Below are 15,607 nucleotides of genomic sequence, written 5' to 3'. Positions count from 1 at the left end.
TACCAAAATTCATCATTGGCCAATGTTTATCATATTAACACTTAAACAGACAATGATTACAGCAATGCAATATTCATATGTCAGTATTTCATTTGTTTATGTAGCTATTAATATTTAAAGTGACCTCACAGTACACAAAGCCTAGCCATGACTAATGCTTCAGATATAAGGCACTGTTTAATGACTACTTGTATTGCGGGTAACTGGTGTATGTTGTAGAAAACAGACCATGATTAGCACTTCTTGGACTACCTAATCTTAAGTAAGATAGTCCAACATTACATCATATTTTCTGGTTTCATAACACACACATGCATATAAACCTAAATCTACTTTAACGAGCAATCTCATTTTACCCCTTTCCTCTCGTCTTACAGGGGAGCAGGATCTGAGCTAATACTTACCCAAGCACCTGTTGTCTTCAACTGAGCTGAACTGCACAGCTAATCCAGAATAAATCAAAAGGCACGTTTACCATAATTCAGTTTGTAACCATAAACCACACTGTAGTCAGTAAGGCCTGAAACACCTCAGGCAATTAAGTATCTGGGTCAGACACATACAAAAGGAGACCATTCACATATAAAGAGTTTGTATTCTGTTGGACCATACATTATACCGCTGATTTGTGGGTTGGATCGAATTGCAACCGCAAGAGGCTCAATAGCCAGAGCGAACAGGAGTGGGGAGAGGAGGCACCCCTGCCTTGTGCCCCTTGCCTGGTAAAAAAGGTTCAGAGATAATACCATTTGTTAGATTTGGGCTTTGGTGGCAGCTATGCAGAGCTTTAATATCCTGAATAAAGGTTTGGCCAAAATTTCATTCCTGCTTTCTAAATAATGTTATTAACTTATTAATGTACATAACATTCTCACAACTGTTGTGCAAGTGGGGCTACAAATACACAGAACATGATCTGTTTCCTAATGATAAGTTTGGCAATATGGTTTTGATGTTTTTTGTTCTAGATTGTGTAAAATCAATGTTTGAAGTTTTCTACGCACTGGTGCCTCACTGCCCATTTATAAAGATGCACCCCTTCCCTCAAGAACCTCTACACTGTCACATACCTATACTTTATAGTGAAAATGTATGTATAATGGGTCCCGCTTTTCTTTTTTTTTTTTTTTTTTTTTGCAAGTGGCCCCAAAAATTTTAACATTCATAACGATACAAAAAGGCTTTTCTAAATTGGAGCGAGACTCGGTAGGCCTGCATACGTTATCAATAATTGCAGCTCTTATTTACATACAGTCACACAGTTTTTGAGCAAGATACTGTAAGTGCGCACTGCGTACTAGAAGCTATTCTCATCTGTTCACACTAGATGTCTCTCTCTTCTACTAGTGCAACTGAACCTCATGGCCTCGTTTCTAACTAAGCACCGTCTCCGCCGACAATGCTCTGGGAGGCCGCCATTTTGAAATACAAGTCGTTCACAGTACACCCGCCCCAAAACCTGGAACTATGCCGCGGGGCCGACCTCGCAAACAGAGGAACAAAATCAACGCCGAAACAGGTAAACAGTACCAAACTGCCTCGAATAAATAAAGCGCTGTATAATCACTTAAACCACGTTAGCATGGCTCTGACAAGTGGCGAGTTTCCGAGAAACAAATATTTAAATGTTGTGTATATAGTCCCCGGATACACCAGTACTGTCGGTGGCCATTTCTTTTGTGCTCCCAAGTAATGATTGAGGCGGAATGATATTAATAACGTTTATCTGGCTCTACTTATTCATTCTTATGTACACCCTTCGCCAAATGTCCCTTTAAAACTGACTTGATGAGTGCAAATAAGCTGATTGTAAACGGTCAAACTAGTATTTAAAATTATTTATATGTTCAATGTCGTGCGGGGCTGCTGCTTACGTTATCTCAGATCTGTTGTTTTGTGTATGTGCAGATGTTTTGCAGAAGTATATGGTACGATACTGCAAGATTTAGTTAAACTTGGGGTTGGATTTCTTTTTTTTAAGTGAATTTATTACTGGAATTTAAGTAGATTATTTCATATTTTTAATATGAAACGACGTAACTACTGTGTGTACATAAATATAGAAATTGGAACGAGCTGATGATACAGTATGTTTTGTGTTCGAAAAAAAAAGCCATGCATTTTAGAAACAACCATAAGGCAAAATATTAAGTTACTATACTCCGTAGTCCAGAAAAAAAGTGATTTTGCAAAGTGAATCAATCGGAAGCAGTTTGCATAAGCGGTACTACGATTTGTTTCTATATTTTCTATTTTGAATGGTTTCTGACGAGATTAACGTAGTAATAAAATAACGACAAAGGCAGTACTGTAATGTGTAGTAGCTTGTTTTTATTAATTGAAATATTGTGTTTGTCAGCAACCTTATCATGTGTGAGTGTCTCTTTTTAATGACAAACCACATCTGTCACAAATTTAAATGCACATTTTACCTTAATTTCCCTTCATTCCACGTCGTTTCCAATAAATAATTAACCTATAAAGAATTTTAGGAAGTTATCAACATACCTTGTAAGCTGTACAGTATAATACAAATCATAATAAAAACATATCCCCACACCCACCCTTATTTAACTTTCACCCAAACGCCATAATTTTAATAATTATATAATAATAAAAATAAGCTGCTTGACTGACTACATTTGAATCCAAACTACCTTGTGAAAGTGAATTGCAGAAAACCCACTGGTCTTATAAATAAAGTGATAAGAGGGCACAAGACATTTGTCTGATGTCAGATGCATCCGATTAAACCAGTGGTCTTTTAATTATTTTTTATTTTTTAATATATAAAAAAAAAAAAAAAAAAAAATCAGTTACATGTCTACTGCAGACTAAGTTTGACTTCAATTTAATCAGTGCTTCTGCCACAGTTTATTACTGTATGCTACTGTATGCTGTCCATGGAAGCCTTTATGTTGTCTCTCATGTATTAAAAGTAAAATTTTACTTCATGTTTACAGACCATTTGATCTGATATTAGGCCATTCCCCTTAGATTATGCAATCTGATGTTTTGGAGTTGTTCACAACAGCTCACAATTCTATTGAGTTGTCTTTTTAAAAGTTTAATAAATAAATACAACAATCAATAAATAAACCCGAATTTTCAATAAGTTTAGGCTATATTAGAAATGTTTTTACTGTGACCACTTTAAAAGTGTTGAAATAAACCACAGCTCCCAACGCCACTCAAATCAAAGTGTTTTTCGTCACCAATTTAACACGTACTGTTTGCCTTCTACATTAAACTCTTCCACATACACTTATTGCTATTTCACATACACAATACTGAATGTTGCTTACTTCCTTTGGCAAGGTGAGAACAAGGTATTTCTAATCTTTCATGCCAAATTTCAGATTTTCCTCCCATTATCCAAAGCTTCTGCTAGTCGTATTATAAACAGCAGTTCATAAACTCTTCCTAACTTATTTTAAACAGTTTCACTTAAATGTTTTGATAAATACCCTCTAAATAACAATTAAAAAAAAAAAAAAAAAATCATATGTTGGACCATTATTGTAAGCTATGGTTAATACAATTATAAAGATGTTGTTCACCAATGCTTAAACTACTGCATATTTCTACAGACGTGTTTGTTGTTACAACCTTCCAGAAAAAGGTGTTGGTAGATTTTGTTTATTAAATGCAACACAGGTATGTTATAATAATAATAATAATAATAATAATAATAATAATAATAATAATAATAATAATAATAATAATAATAATAATAATACATATAGGCTTACTTGCTCCCACATTGATGTTATGAGGTGTCAAACATTTAACAGTACAAATGTTCCACACTTTCCAAATTAAATATAATATATGCATTTCATTTTTAATATTTTAGGATAGTACATTATATACTACCCATCTCATTAATGTATGACTTGATTGCTAGCCCTTTAATGTAATAATAATGATTTCTGATCTCCATTTTCCACAGGTGGACAACAAGAGCCAGATGCAGAAAACTCTGGTTACAGCAACGTGGAGCCCAAAGACTTCAAGTGTTTGGTGTGCTCTCAGACTTTCACCAAAGATAGCCTGCTGCAGCGCCATCTGCGGGATCATGGGCAAAATGACAAGGTTAGTACACAGTGAAGAAACTGAGTGCAATGTAAGGGTATTTACGGTGTCTTGTTTTAAATGATCATTTAAAATGTTTTTGTTGATTAGCAAGCTATACACATATAGGACATTGCTAACATTGTGTTTATTCAAATGCATTCTCTGTACATCAAAAAAAAAAAAAAGTTGCGCTCCAACTTTAAAGACTTATAAATCACAAGTTTAGAAATAAAGATAAAACCTTCAGCTAATGCCTTCACCAGTGCATAATAGTTGAGAAAGTTAAACCCACCCTAAGTTTTACAAATCCAGGTATAGTAATAAAACTATGTGCAGTGTAAAAACGTGTTTTTTTTTTTCCTGGATATATTTGCTCAGACATGTTAAAAAGACCAGAAAAGACAATTCGGACAATCATCTTTTAAGGCAAGTTTTAAAAGACACAAGTTTCTGCGGGGGCAATTTACTTTTCTTTCTTGGTGTAGTAAGTTTAATTACAGTATATTAAATGGCGCCACCTGCTGGTCAGCACTAAAATAAGGTTCATTCTACCTAGTTTTTTCAACACTGTGTTTAAGATAACAACTTCCTATTATTTTGAAAACAGCCGCACCGGTGTGACCTGTGTCCAAAGTCTTTCAACGTGGAATTCAACATGACCCTCCACAGGTCTACACATGCTTCAGTGGACCCCACCTGTCCAGTGTGTCACAAGAAGTTTTCAAGAGTGGCCAGTCTGAAAGCTCACATCATGCTGCATGAAAAAGAGGAGGTGAGAAACCAGCGCTGTGGTTGTGAGTTAATCTTTCACATGGGAGTTGTTTGTACTCTGCATATTCCAGATTAGGAGACCAGTGCCTCTACGTAGTACTATGATAAGCCACAAGTGCAGTGGTACCCCAACTATGATCCTCTTACTACCTCTTACTGTAGAATGACTGTGTAGGACATTTTATCTTGATTTTACCTGCAATAATAGGTTTTTGTCTAAGGACTGCCAAGAAAACACTACATTGAATGTTTTACCACTTGGCAGTCACCACTCAGTGATTTATCCCACACATAGTGATGTCTTCTGCTGTGTTGTCATTTGTGTTGAAATGACTGGCAACAGGAGGTGTAGGGTTTTAATTCTTATATTTTGTAGATGTTCCACAAAGCGATCAGCAAAACGCCCTTTTGTTTCTCCAATATACAGTTTGTTACACTCAGTGCAGTATACTTTTAATTTGCAGGGGAAAGTAAAAGTCTCGTGAATAGTAAATGGAGATTTTGCCCCTTTGATTACTGCCTTGTTGTGGATTAATTTAAAGGTAGTGCAGTGCGACCTGTTGCAGGTTTCCATGCAACAGGTAGTTTAAAAAAAAACAAAAAACAAAAACAAACACTTTTTATTTTTTTATGAAAACCCAGACTTGTTGTTCACATGTTTCTGGCAGTTCCCAGCCAGGCTACAACTAGGTGTCCTGGCATCATTATGAGCCATTCCCTACCTACCACATGCAATATATTCACAATTGACCATTGAGAGGCCGGGAACCATCAAAGTACAAGAAGCTTGATAACATGTAATGTGCAGCAAACTTGCTATACATATTCTTTATGCATTACATTTAAATATCAAACATAATAAATATTTTTTTTTCAACACCCAGGATTCTTTTTCTCTGGAGCGATGTGTGTAACTATGTGGTAAATGAAAATTCTTCATCCACAAAAGCAAAACTTTTGCTACAAAATATATTTCTTGTAATTATCTGTTTTCGAGAAATTTCTAGAAATGATACATTTCCATTGGGGTATGTAAACTTTTGACAGTGATAGTCAGTGGTTAGAAACCCCATCACAGGAGCAAAAATAGATTGAACTATTGCCTTAACATCCTTACACTCCATCTGTCTTGTGACTGGTTCACATCACTCAGTCCTGGATTATGCAGCAGTCGCAAACCAGACGGAGAAAAACTTTTCTAACATTTTCTGTTATTTATGTTATTTATTTATGCTGTATCAGCTATATTTAAACAAATTAGATGTCAATATATATTTACGTATGCAGTATCCGCTTTATTTAAACAAAATATACAATGTATTTACTATCCAACCTTGCCTCTTTATTTTCATGATTGATTCATATGTTAAAGGTGTACTGCAGACTCGGCCATAGTGGAAAATTAAATGCCCCTCAGCATGCGGCTTCGGGCATTATAGCCCAATGTCGGTAACAATAGTCTTCCCTCGGGTCAATAATGTTCTACTATAGCCCTCCTCTCCAGTCCATGTGGGTCAGAATATATTACCACACAATAATATGTCCTTAGTTAGTTTTGAGCCAAATGCACAAGTAGCCAAAACTCAGTTTATCTAAATACCGTATCTAAATAGTCATACTTTAAAACAAAATGACTGACAAAAGCTGTATCTCTAATAGTGTCTCTTCAATGTATTTTTGTCTTAAAATGTAAAATCTCAGGTTTTGTCCGAATTTAATATTTAAACAGTGGTGATGTTTAGATCAGTACAATAAACAACTTTTCACTTTTGATATAACAAAACTTTTTGATAATAATAATTAATAATAATAATAATAATAATAATAATAATAATAATAATAATAATAATAATAATCTTTATTTTTATATAGCACTTTTCATAGTGGACCACCATCACAAAGCGCTTTACAAGATACAAGACTAGGGTGTGTGAACTGTGCATCAGTTGCAGAGTCACAACAATGTTTCACCTGAAAGATGGAGCACAAGGACGTTAAGTGACTTGCTCAGGGTCACACAATGAGTCAGTGGCTAAGCTGGGATTTGAACCGTGGACCTCCTGGTTACAAGCCTGTTTCTATAATCCTATGTGAATATTCAGCCTTTAACAAAATTAATTTAAACAGACTTAAAGTAATGTTAAATAACAGTTACAGCTTTGCGAATATAAGCACAGCTCGGGTATCTATTGAATAGGCTTTCTTTTATGCAATAAATATTTCAGATTATCTTTCCTTTGATGTAGTTTGATAGAAATACTGAACCAGGAATAATTGAAGTTGTCGGAATGTTTCCTTTTTTTTTTTTTTTTTTAAATATACAGAATCTCATCTGCTCAGAGTGTGGAGACGAGTTCATACTGCAGAGCCAACTGTCCATGCACTTGGAAGACCACAGAAAGGAGTTGTCAGGAAGTAAGGCCTATGACTGCAAACTGTGCCACAAGGAGTTTAAGCTGTCTTCCCTTCTAAAGGAACACACGAAATTGCATTACAAGATGAGGTAAATACCAGGGAAACCCCACTCTCCTTACAAGGGAGCAGCTGATACATAGAAGTAGGGGCAACTGAATAACTGGCACAAACAGTTTTTCTCATGCTGCAAGTTTGTAATGGAAATTCATTCACCTTGACAAACAGAATTGTTTGCGTAACCAGACAGATTCTGATGTAGTTCTTGCCGCAAAGTAATTACTGGGGTTCTCAAGGCCCATTCCATTGCAGACTTTATAGATTATCATTAAACATAAACTGATTTAAGACCTGGATAGAGGTGAAATTTGGTATGGCGGAAATAAATTGCTGGATCAATGTGTTTTCCCCTCTCACACTCAAACCTGTCATGAAATTTGTGTCTTTAGTGTCCAAACCTAATATTACACAGTTTTAAGACTTCATCCATTCATTTTGAGGTTGAGGTGAATTGGTCGAGACAGTCATTCATACATACAACTTTCTTTGAGCAAAAGGTGTACAAATGTGGTCTGGGGGATTAACATTAAATAATAAACTGATTATGACCTTGGAAGCAGGTTAAATTGGTTCAGTATTTTTGGGCTTAGTTGGAATCATGACCAGGAGGGCTCTTAACATTGGAAGACTAGATCTCTTATTGAGTGGATCAGAATCTGGCGATATAACAATGCGCTTCCTGTCTGCCTGTTTGTTTGTTTCTACGTGAGTACATTCTTTGCTTACTTACAAACTTCCTCAAACAGTGTACATCGTGTCACAAGCATTGGAGCATAGAACAACATTTCACAGTGCTGAAATAAAGAAACAAATGAATTTTCACTGTTTTTGCTTTAACTTTAGGCCAGTTATCGGGAGTACAAGAAATTACAAGAGAAGCATTGATAGGAGTGGGTTCACAAACAGATGCCAACACTGTGAAAAGACATTCAAAAAACCTAGTCAGCTTGTGCGTCACATTAGGATACATACAGGTAAGTAACAAAACAATATTACCGGTATATAGTGCAAATGAACTACATCATATGCCTTAAACAATTAATACAATTATTTTTGGAAATTATAATTCTGGGATATTTGATGCATTTGTTTGTTTTTATTTCCATGTGAATCTAGCATGGATAGATATCCTAGAGTGGTTTAGTATTTGTTTTCTATTTGTCTTTGCCACAGTGTTTAGTGTTAAGGTAATGTTTACTAAAAGTAAAACAACAGAAAGTGAACAAATGTGCTAGAGTTTAGGAAATACAGTTTTACTTAATTCATTTTGTCCATCCATCGTACAAATAGCAAGATTACATTTTTTCAATTGTGAATGAAATGTTTTTTTTGTAATTATTTAACTATTTAAATATCAACGTTGTGGTAAGATAAACAGTTTTTGAGAAAGACAGCATTATTACTGCTGTATGGAGCACCAAAATCAACATTTGGAAGAGTTGTATTGCTTTTTTTTTTGTAAGTAAAGTTTAGGAACTTCAGAATCATTAAGAATATAGCTGACATTAAAAGGTTTGAGGTTGAGTAGTACAACATTTAGATATATTTTTGGTATATTAAAATGTAATTATTATTATTATTATTATTATTATTATTATTATTATTATTATTATTATATTAGGAACCGGGAAACATCCATAACTATTTTCATAAAATTCCTGGCTATTTTCATGAGATGTTACCGGGAAAGCAAACACTTCTATTCTGTCTTCTGTTTCTATGTCGAAGACAAGCAAATTAGCAGTTCATTGATTGGCTGCTTGAGACTAGGTGGATTTAATTGGCTATCTCTGTTACCAGTTACTGTTCTGCAAGTTTCAGTGACGACAAGAATGGTATCAACGTGTCATTAAACAAAAAATGAGAATGGTGTGCTTTTTTTTTTTTTTTAAACCCTGTTTAATTTGGAGTATTTTAATATAGCTAATGGTGCATCATGTAAAATGCTGACTTTTTACAACTAAACTATTTGGTACCTGCATTTTGATACTGGTAGCTATGTACACAATCTGTAAATGTAGGGCTGAGGGGTTTTGATTTAAAATATATATATTTTTTTACAACTTTAACAAAAAAAAAAAAAAATGATTGAGTAAAATCTGCACATTAAAGAACATTTAAAACTGCAATTTCTAGATTCCCCTCACGTCTGAAATGGTTTTGCTGATCTGCGGTACAGAACACCTCCACACACATACTTCCTGTACAATGGCAATAACACAGGAATATTTACTGTGAGACAGACATATGCTGAAAATAAATTAACAGATTAGTTAAATGTGGTGTTGTGAGCAATTGCTACAGTCCCTGGGATGGTTGCAGTGAGATCAGCATTTAAAAAGAATATTTTATTTGAATGAAGTGTAAGAAAAAAATATTTATCGTTGGTTTTCTTCATCATACAACACTGGTTCACACTCATTTTGGTGGTGCTGCTGCATGCATTATATACAGAACTGAATCAGCAGGGAGGGACTATAGCTAAGGCTGTATTTTTTTCAGGATTTATCACGGATTTCACGATATGTAGCCAATGCTTTGGTTCTTCACCTTTTCATTAGCCTTAAATTCGTAAGCACCAATATTGTTGGACGAGAATTTGTCTGCAAATTCAACATCCAGCAATGTGAGAAAAATATTAAAATCAGTTTACTTGAACAGTTGGTTAGAGATGGTTGTTATAAAAGTACAGTCTAAATTTACAGGAAGTACATTCAACAAAATGCAAGCATGCCTGTAAAATCTAAACAACAGTACTGTATGGCAAGATAGGAGGGGTCAAAACACTCACAGAACAGCACATTAATTGCACAACACTCACAGTTAAGGTGCTTCATTCCTGATTGTCTGAAGCTAATTTATTGCATAGACATTGATGAAAATTTGATTGAAAATTAACGGTTATTTACCCCAGTGATCTTGTTTCAAGGAAAGGTTCCCTGTAACCACCTTGATAAACATAGACTGATTTAAAATCAAGGCAGTAATTTGCAGGGTACAATCTTATGTTACTGTCTTTTATTTCAGGTGAAAGACCGTATAAATGCACACACTGTGGGAAAGCTTTTAACCAGAAGGTGGTGCTGCAGACCCATATGATTCGGCACACAGGAGAAAAGCCCCACTTCTGCAGTTTCTGCCCAGCATCGTTTTCACAGAAGGGAAACCTTCATTCTCACATACAAAGGGTCCATTCAGAGGTAGGTTTAAACTTCTGTTTACCAACTGGAATCAGTCTTAATGTTAAAGTGTTACTGTGATTTAGAATGTGTGTAGGGGTAATTAAGGAGTGTGTTGGTGTAATTAAGTATATGGTGTGTATAATCAATACTATTATATATATATACGATATATATATATATATTAATATATAAATATACACCAAATATATATAAAATATATTTCATTTAAGCAAATGTGGTAAATATATATTAGTAAAGACCTAGCCTTCTAGAGCAGGACTCAGTGCTCAGTTATTACATAACTCCAGCGCTGCCATCATTGCCCCAATTCCAAATACACATACAAAACTGATGTTATAAAACTAATGTCATTTTACAAGTACTGTAATCATATTGTATTCTAATGGTACACAAACAATGCTTCGAAAGGTCATATTGCCTTTATTAACAATACAGAAGCTAGATTGAAACTATAAATTCAGTGACACTGACTCGTCTCCTGACCGAAGGTTTCCATTATGAAGGTAATTTATTCAGGAACCAGGCGAAGTTGTGAACGTGTATACGGGTTAGCTCATCAGAACTAGTACCTAATGTTTGTTTGGTTATTTTTTGTTTTGTTATGCTGTACGAATAAATCATTATTGTTTAGACAAAATTTGAATAGACCCCATTGTAATCTTGCTTCAATATCAATCTCATGCCAGAACTTAAATCAGAACTATTTATTATATAGCATAGAAATTTGGTGTTATTATTTATTTTCAAAGGATGACATCACAAAGGATTTATGTACTGTAATGAATGCTAATTGTTCATTTCCTTAATAATTAGAATATACATACATCTTAATTACATTTAGATTTGCAGAAACAGTTAAGTTATCCAACCTTAAGTGAAAATAATTTTAAGGTGGTTGACTGAATTTGTGAATAGTAAGAGGATGTCACCTGCTGGGCCTAAAACAAATTATTTAATAAACCGCTGGGCTTTTATAAATGTCCCCAGTGTCTAAACTGGTGGCACTGTCAGACAGTATATTAACAGATTAAAGCGCAAGATTAGGCAGTGACCTATTGGGCTGTTGTAACACATTTCCATTGTCACAGAAATGTGTTATAGAAAGGCCAAATGTTGGTAATAGAGAAGCTTCCAAATGTCACTTTATAAAACATCCCGTTTATTACTGTAATGGAAACATGCATTCAGCATTGTTGGTGTGGGTTGCAACCTAGCTGCACAAGGTGTTGCTCCCGTATACTGTTTATGGTTTCTACATATTTATGTGCACTCGATTGTAGGGAATGTTGGGCTATATCCTCAAAGCTAATTACTTCAGCCCTCAACACAATTTTATGAGAAACAAAAAAATCTTACATCTATTGTTATTGCTGGGGTTCTTCTTCTTCTTCTTCTTCTTCTTCTTCTTCTTCTTCTTCTTCTTCTTCTTCTTCTTCTTCTTCTTCCTGCCAAAAGTTGCTTGAAAACTGATGAAATTCTGTAGGATGGTAAATACTTATGGAAAGTTATTAAATGTTAATTGAACATATGTCGTAGGTCACATGGTTTGGGCAACATATTGGATTGAAAAAAACATTTTGCCTAAATGTAAAAGTACGTCTTTCGAAAACCACTTATTGCAGAGTGCTGAAGGCTGGTAAACTTGTTGAGGGACAGTCCAAGATTAACTGATGTTCATAAGAAGCTGAGGTAGTGTGGTATGGCGGCAATGCTACATGACATCAAAATCACACTGTACAGACGTCATAATCACAAACTGCTAGACCGATTGAACCAAAAATTGGCACACATGATCGTAGTGTGGTCGTCTTTAAACATTGTTCAAGAGAAGTTGCGACAATAAAAAACATGGCAGCCACATTGCATGACATCATCAACTTCCAAAATTGGCTAATAACTCCTTGTAGAGAGCAGATAGGGCCATGATTACTGTGGAACACATATAGTAACCCATATATGCGCTATAAAAAAAAAATGACAAAAGATTGTCATTAAAAATGCACTCTGCTAAACATTTTGACTGGGTATTTTTACATCATAAACGAAAGTGCTGGATTTTAGCATATATTTGTGTATAATATGTATATAAATATATATGCAGTGAAAGGGTGTGTAGCAAATATTACATGGTATTTGTTGGCCAAGTAAAGCTGCAGGATATCAGTAGTTGCGCAAGGCCAAATCAGAAACACTGAAAGAAACATTTAAATATACCCTCCCATATTTTAATATTAATTAGGTAATTTCAATTTTGAAGGAGAATTTCTCTTCTAAAAGAAAACTAAATGTAAACCCAAATTGGCTGAAAGGTACTAACAAAATAGCATGACAAAATGGTGGGAATTTTTTTCTGTATGTAAACCAAGCCAATGTATGCTTCTTTTTATCGGTAACGTTAATACTGATACTAATACTGTTTTTGATATTCTTCTTTTTAAAGTTAAAGGGAGTTCCATTGTTCCGATGCTCTGATTGCAGCTGTGTGTTCAAGAAACTTGGCAGCCTAAATGCACACATAAGCAAAATGCACATCTCCCTCATAGACCCTCCACAAAATTGTCAGGTAATTTTAACTTCATATACTGAATCATATTTCTGTGTCTGAGGGTTCTCTTTTAACTGTATATACACACACACACACACACACACACACACACACACACGCAGTGCCTGTAGGAAGTATTCATCCCCCTTGGACGTTTTCACACTTTGTTGTGTTACAACCTGAACCAGATGCATTTAAATGGGATTTTTTTCCTTTGACTTGCACAACCTAGACAACACTTTTAATGTGTGAAAAAATGGTGGGGTGAAAAAACAACTCAATGAAAAATAAACTTGAAAAGTCTTCATTAGAGAAGTATTCACCCCCTTTGCTATGACAGTCTAAAACAATAAAAGTGGTTCACATGATTTCAGATTAAATACACCTGTGTCTGTAAGGTCCCACAGTTTGGTAGAGCATTCAAAGCAAAGATATTGCCATGAAGAGTAAGGTGCTTTCAAAACAAATCTAGAATAAAGTTGTGGAAAGGCACAGATCAGGGGAGGGGTATAGAAAGATTTCAGAGGCATTGAATGTCCCTTGGAGTACAGTCAAGTCGATCATTAAGAAGTGGAAGGTATACGGCACCACCCAGAATCTGCTTAGAGCAGGCCATCCTCCCAACCTGAGCAGCTGGGTAAGAAAGTCATTGTTCAGAGAAGCCACCAAGAGGCCAATGACAACTCTGAAAGACCTACAGTGTTCCATGGCTAGGATGGGAGAAACTATCCATGTGTCAACAATAGCTGAGGTACTCCACAAATCTGGCCTGTATGGCAGAGTGGCAAGAAGGAAGCTATTTCTGAAAAAAGCCCATGTAAAATCATGCTTGGAATTTGCAAAAAGGCATGTGGGAGACTCTGAAAAGATGTGGCAAAAGATTCCATGTTCCGATTAAACAAAAATTGAAATTCTGTGGTCAGATGAAACAAAAATTGAAGTATTTTGCCTAAATGCAAAGCGTTATGTCTAGCGCAAACCCAACACAGCACATCACCCAGGTAACACCATCCCTACTGTGAAACATGTTGGTGGCAGCATTATACTATGGGGATGCTTTTCATCGGCAGGGACTGGGAAGCTTGTCAGGGTAGAGGGCAAAATGGATAGAGCTAAATACAGGCAAATCCTTGAGGAAAACCTGCTTCAGTCTGCAAAAGACCTAAGACTGGGACAGAGATTTATGACAGTGACAATGACCCCAAGCACACAGCCAAAGCGACGCTGGAATGGCTTAAAAACAAGAAAGCTAATGTCCTAGAGTGGCAGAGTCAAAGCCCAGACTTGAATCCGATTGAGAATCTGTGGCAAGACTTGAAGATTGCTGTCCACCAACGATCCCCATCCAACTTGACAGAGCTTGAACAATTATGCCAAGAAGAATGGGTGAATATTGCACGATCCAGATGTGCAAACCTGGTAGAGACTTACCCCAAAAGACTCACAGCTGTAATTGCTGCCAAAGGTGGTTCTACCAAGTATTGACTCAGGGGGGTGAATACTTATCTAACCAAGACATCAGTTTTGTTTGTTTTTTTTTTGTTTCTTTTCATTAACTGTTGTCTCACAATAAAAATTATCTTGCCTCATCAAAGTGTTGAGTAGGTTGTGAAAATCAATGGAAAAAAAACTGAAATACATCAAGATTTCAGGTTGAAACACAACAAACTGTGAAAATGTGTGTGTGTGTGTGTGTGTGAATACTTCCTATAGGCACTGTGTGTAATATATATATATATATATATATATATATAGTATATATATATATAGTATAGATATATATATTTTTAAAAGTCAGTTAACCCAAATGTTATGAATATGTTAAGAGATTTTTATTTCAAAGCAGCAAAGGTTTGATATCAGATTAACAATTTTCATTTAAGGGTACTGAGAAAAGGCGTTTGAACTGTAGAAATTGACAGCTATCTCTGATCTATAGTTTGCAGTTTCAAAGAAGAATAAACATGAGGCAGTGTTAAAGAGATAGTCAGGAGCTTTTTTGTGCAAATTGATGCAGTTTCATTCTCACACTTCTAGATTTTGCTGTTAGAACACCCAGATTCTTACTACTTTGTTTCTGTTTCTGCAGCAACAGCAGGATGGGGTGGTCGCTGGGCACCCGACTCCTGGTGTGGAGGGTTCTGAAGCTGTGACAGATGTCATCCAGCAGCTGCTCGAGTTGTCAGAGCAGGTGACAGGGGAGAACACCCAGACTCAGCAACCTGTGCAGTCCATTAGCATGGAGACCGGGATTAATCAGGACATCCTACAGGTGGGGCAAATTATTCTACTAAATTACTTTAAATGATCTTTATTACAAGCTTGCTGTTTTCAACCTTAATCCTTTACAGCCAAACTTTTGTTGTCATAACCCTGACCCTAACCCCCACAACCAAGCAGACAACTGTGAAAAATAACATGCAACTATAGCCTAATTAATACAATAAACATGGTACATAGATTCACTGCTATCTTTGGAGTTTTTTTTATTGCAGTCAGGATAATATTGAATGTATTACTCTTGTCTAATTACTTTATC

At 35.5% G+C, this 15,607-nt stretch overlaps 1 protein-coding gene across 3 annotated transcripts in view; it reads left to right on the top strand.

Moving 5' to 3' along the window:
* The first annotated feature begins 599 nt into the window (after nt 1–599).
* The window catches only part of LOC121314847 (zinc finger protein 236-like), a 93,260-nt gene continuing 78,252 nt past the window's right edge, over nt 600–15,607 (top strand). For 2 of the 3 annotated variants that reach the window (XM_041248561.1, XM_041248560.1), the window contains exons 1-8: nt 602–1,519; nt 3,953–4,095; nt 4,685–4,849; nt 7,173–7,351; nt 8,164–8,294; nt 10,348–10,520; nt 12,964–13,086; nt 15,158–15,340. In XM_041248561.1, coding sequence (XP_041104495.1) covers nt 1,468–1,519; nt 3,953–4,095; nt 4,685–4,849; nt 7,173–7,351; nt 8,164–8,294; nt 10,348–10,520; nt 12,964–13,086; nt 15,158–15,340 — 1,149 coding nt within the window. In that variant the 5' untranslated portion in view covers nt 602–1,467. Of the gene's footprint in view, nt 1,520–3,952; nt 4,096–4,684; nt 4,850–7,172; nt 7,352–8,163; nt 8,295–10,347; nt 10,521–12,963; nt 13,087–15,157; nt 15,341–15,607 lie in introns of all 3 variants that reach the window. The other variant, XM_041248562.1, reaches the window with a different exon arrangement.

Source organism: Polyodon spathula, chromosome 4, assembly GCF_017654505.1.
Source record: "Polyodon spathula isolate WHYD16114869_AA chromosome 4, ASM1765450v1, whole genome shotgun sequence".
Classification (NCBI taxonomy): Eukaryota; Metazoa; Chordata; class Actinopteri; order Acipenseriformes; family Polyodontidae; genus Polyodon; species Polyodon spathula.
The sequence above is the reverse complement of the archived record's forward strand: the minus strand, read 5'-3'. Positions and strand labels throughout refer to the sequence as shown.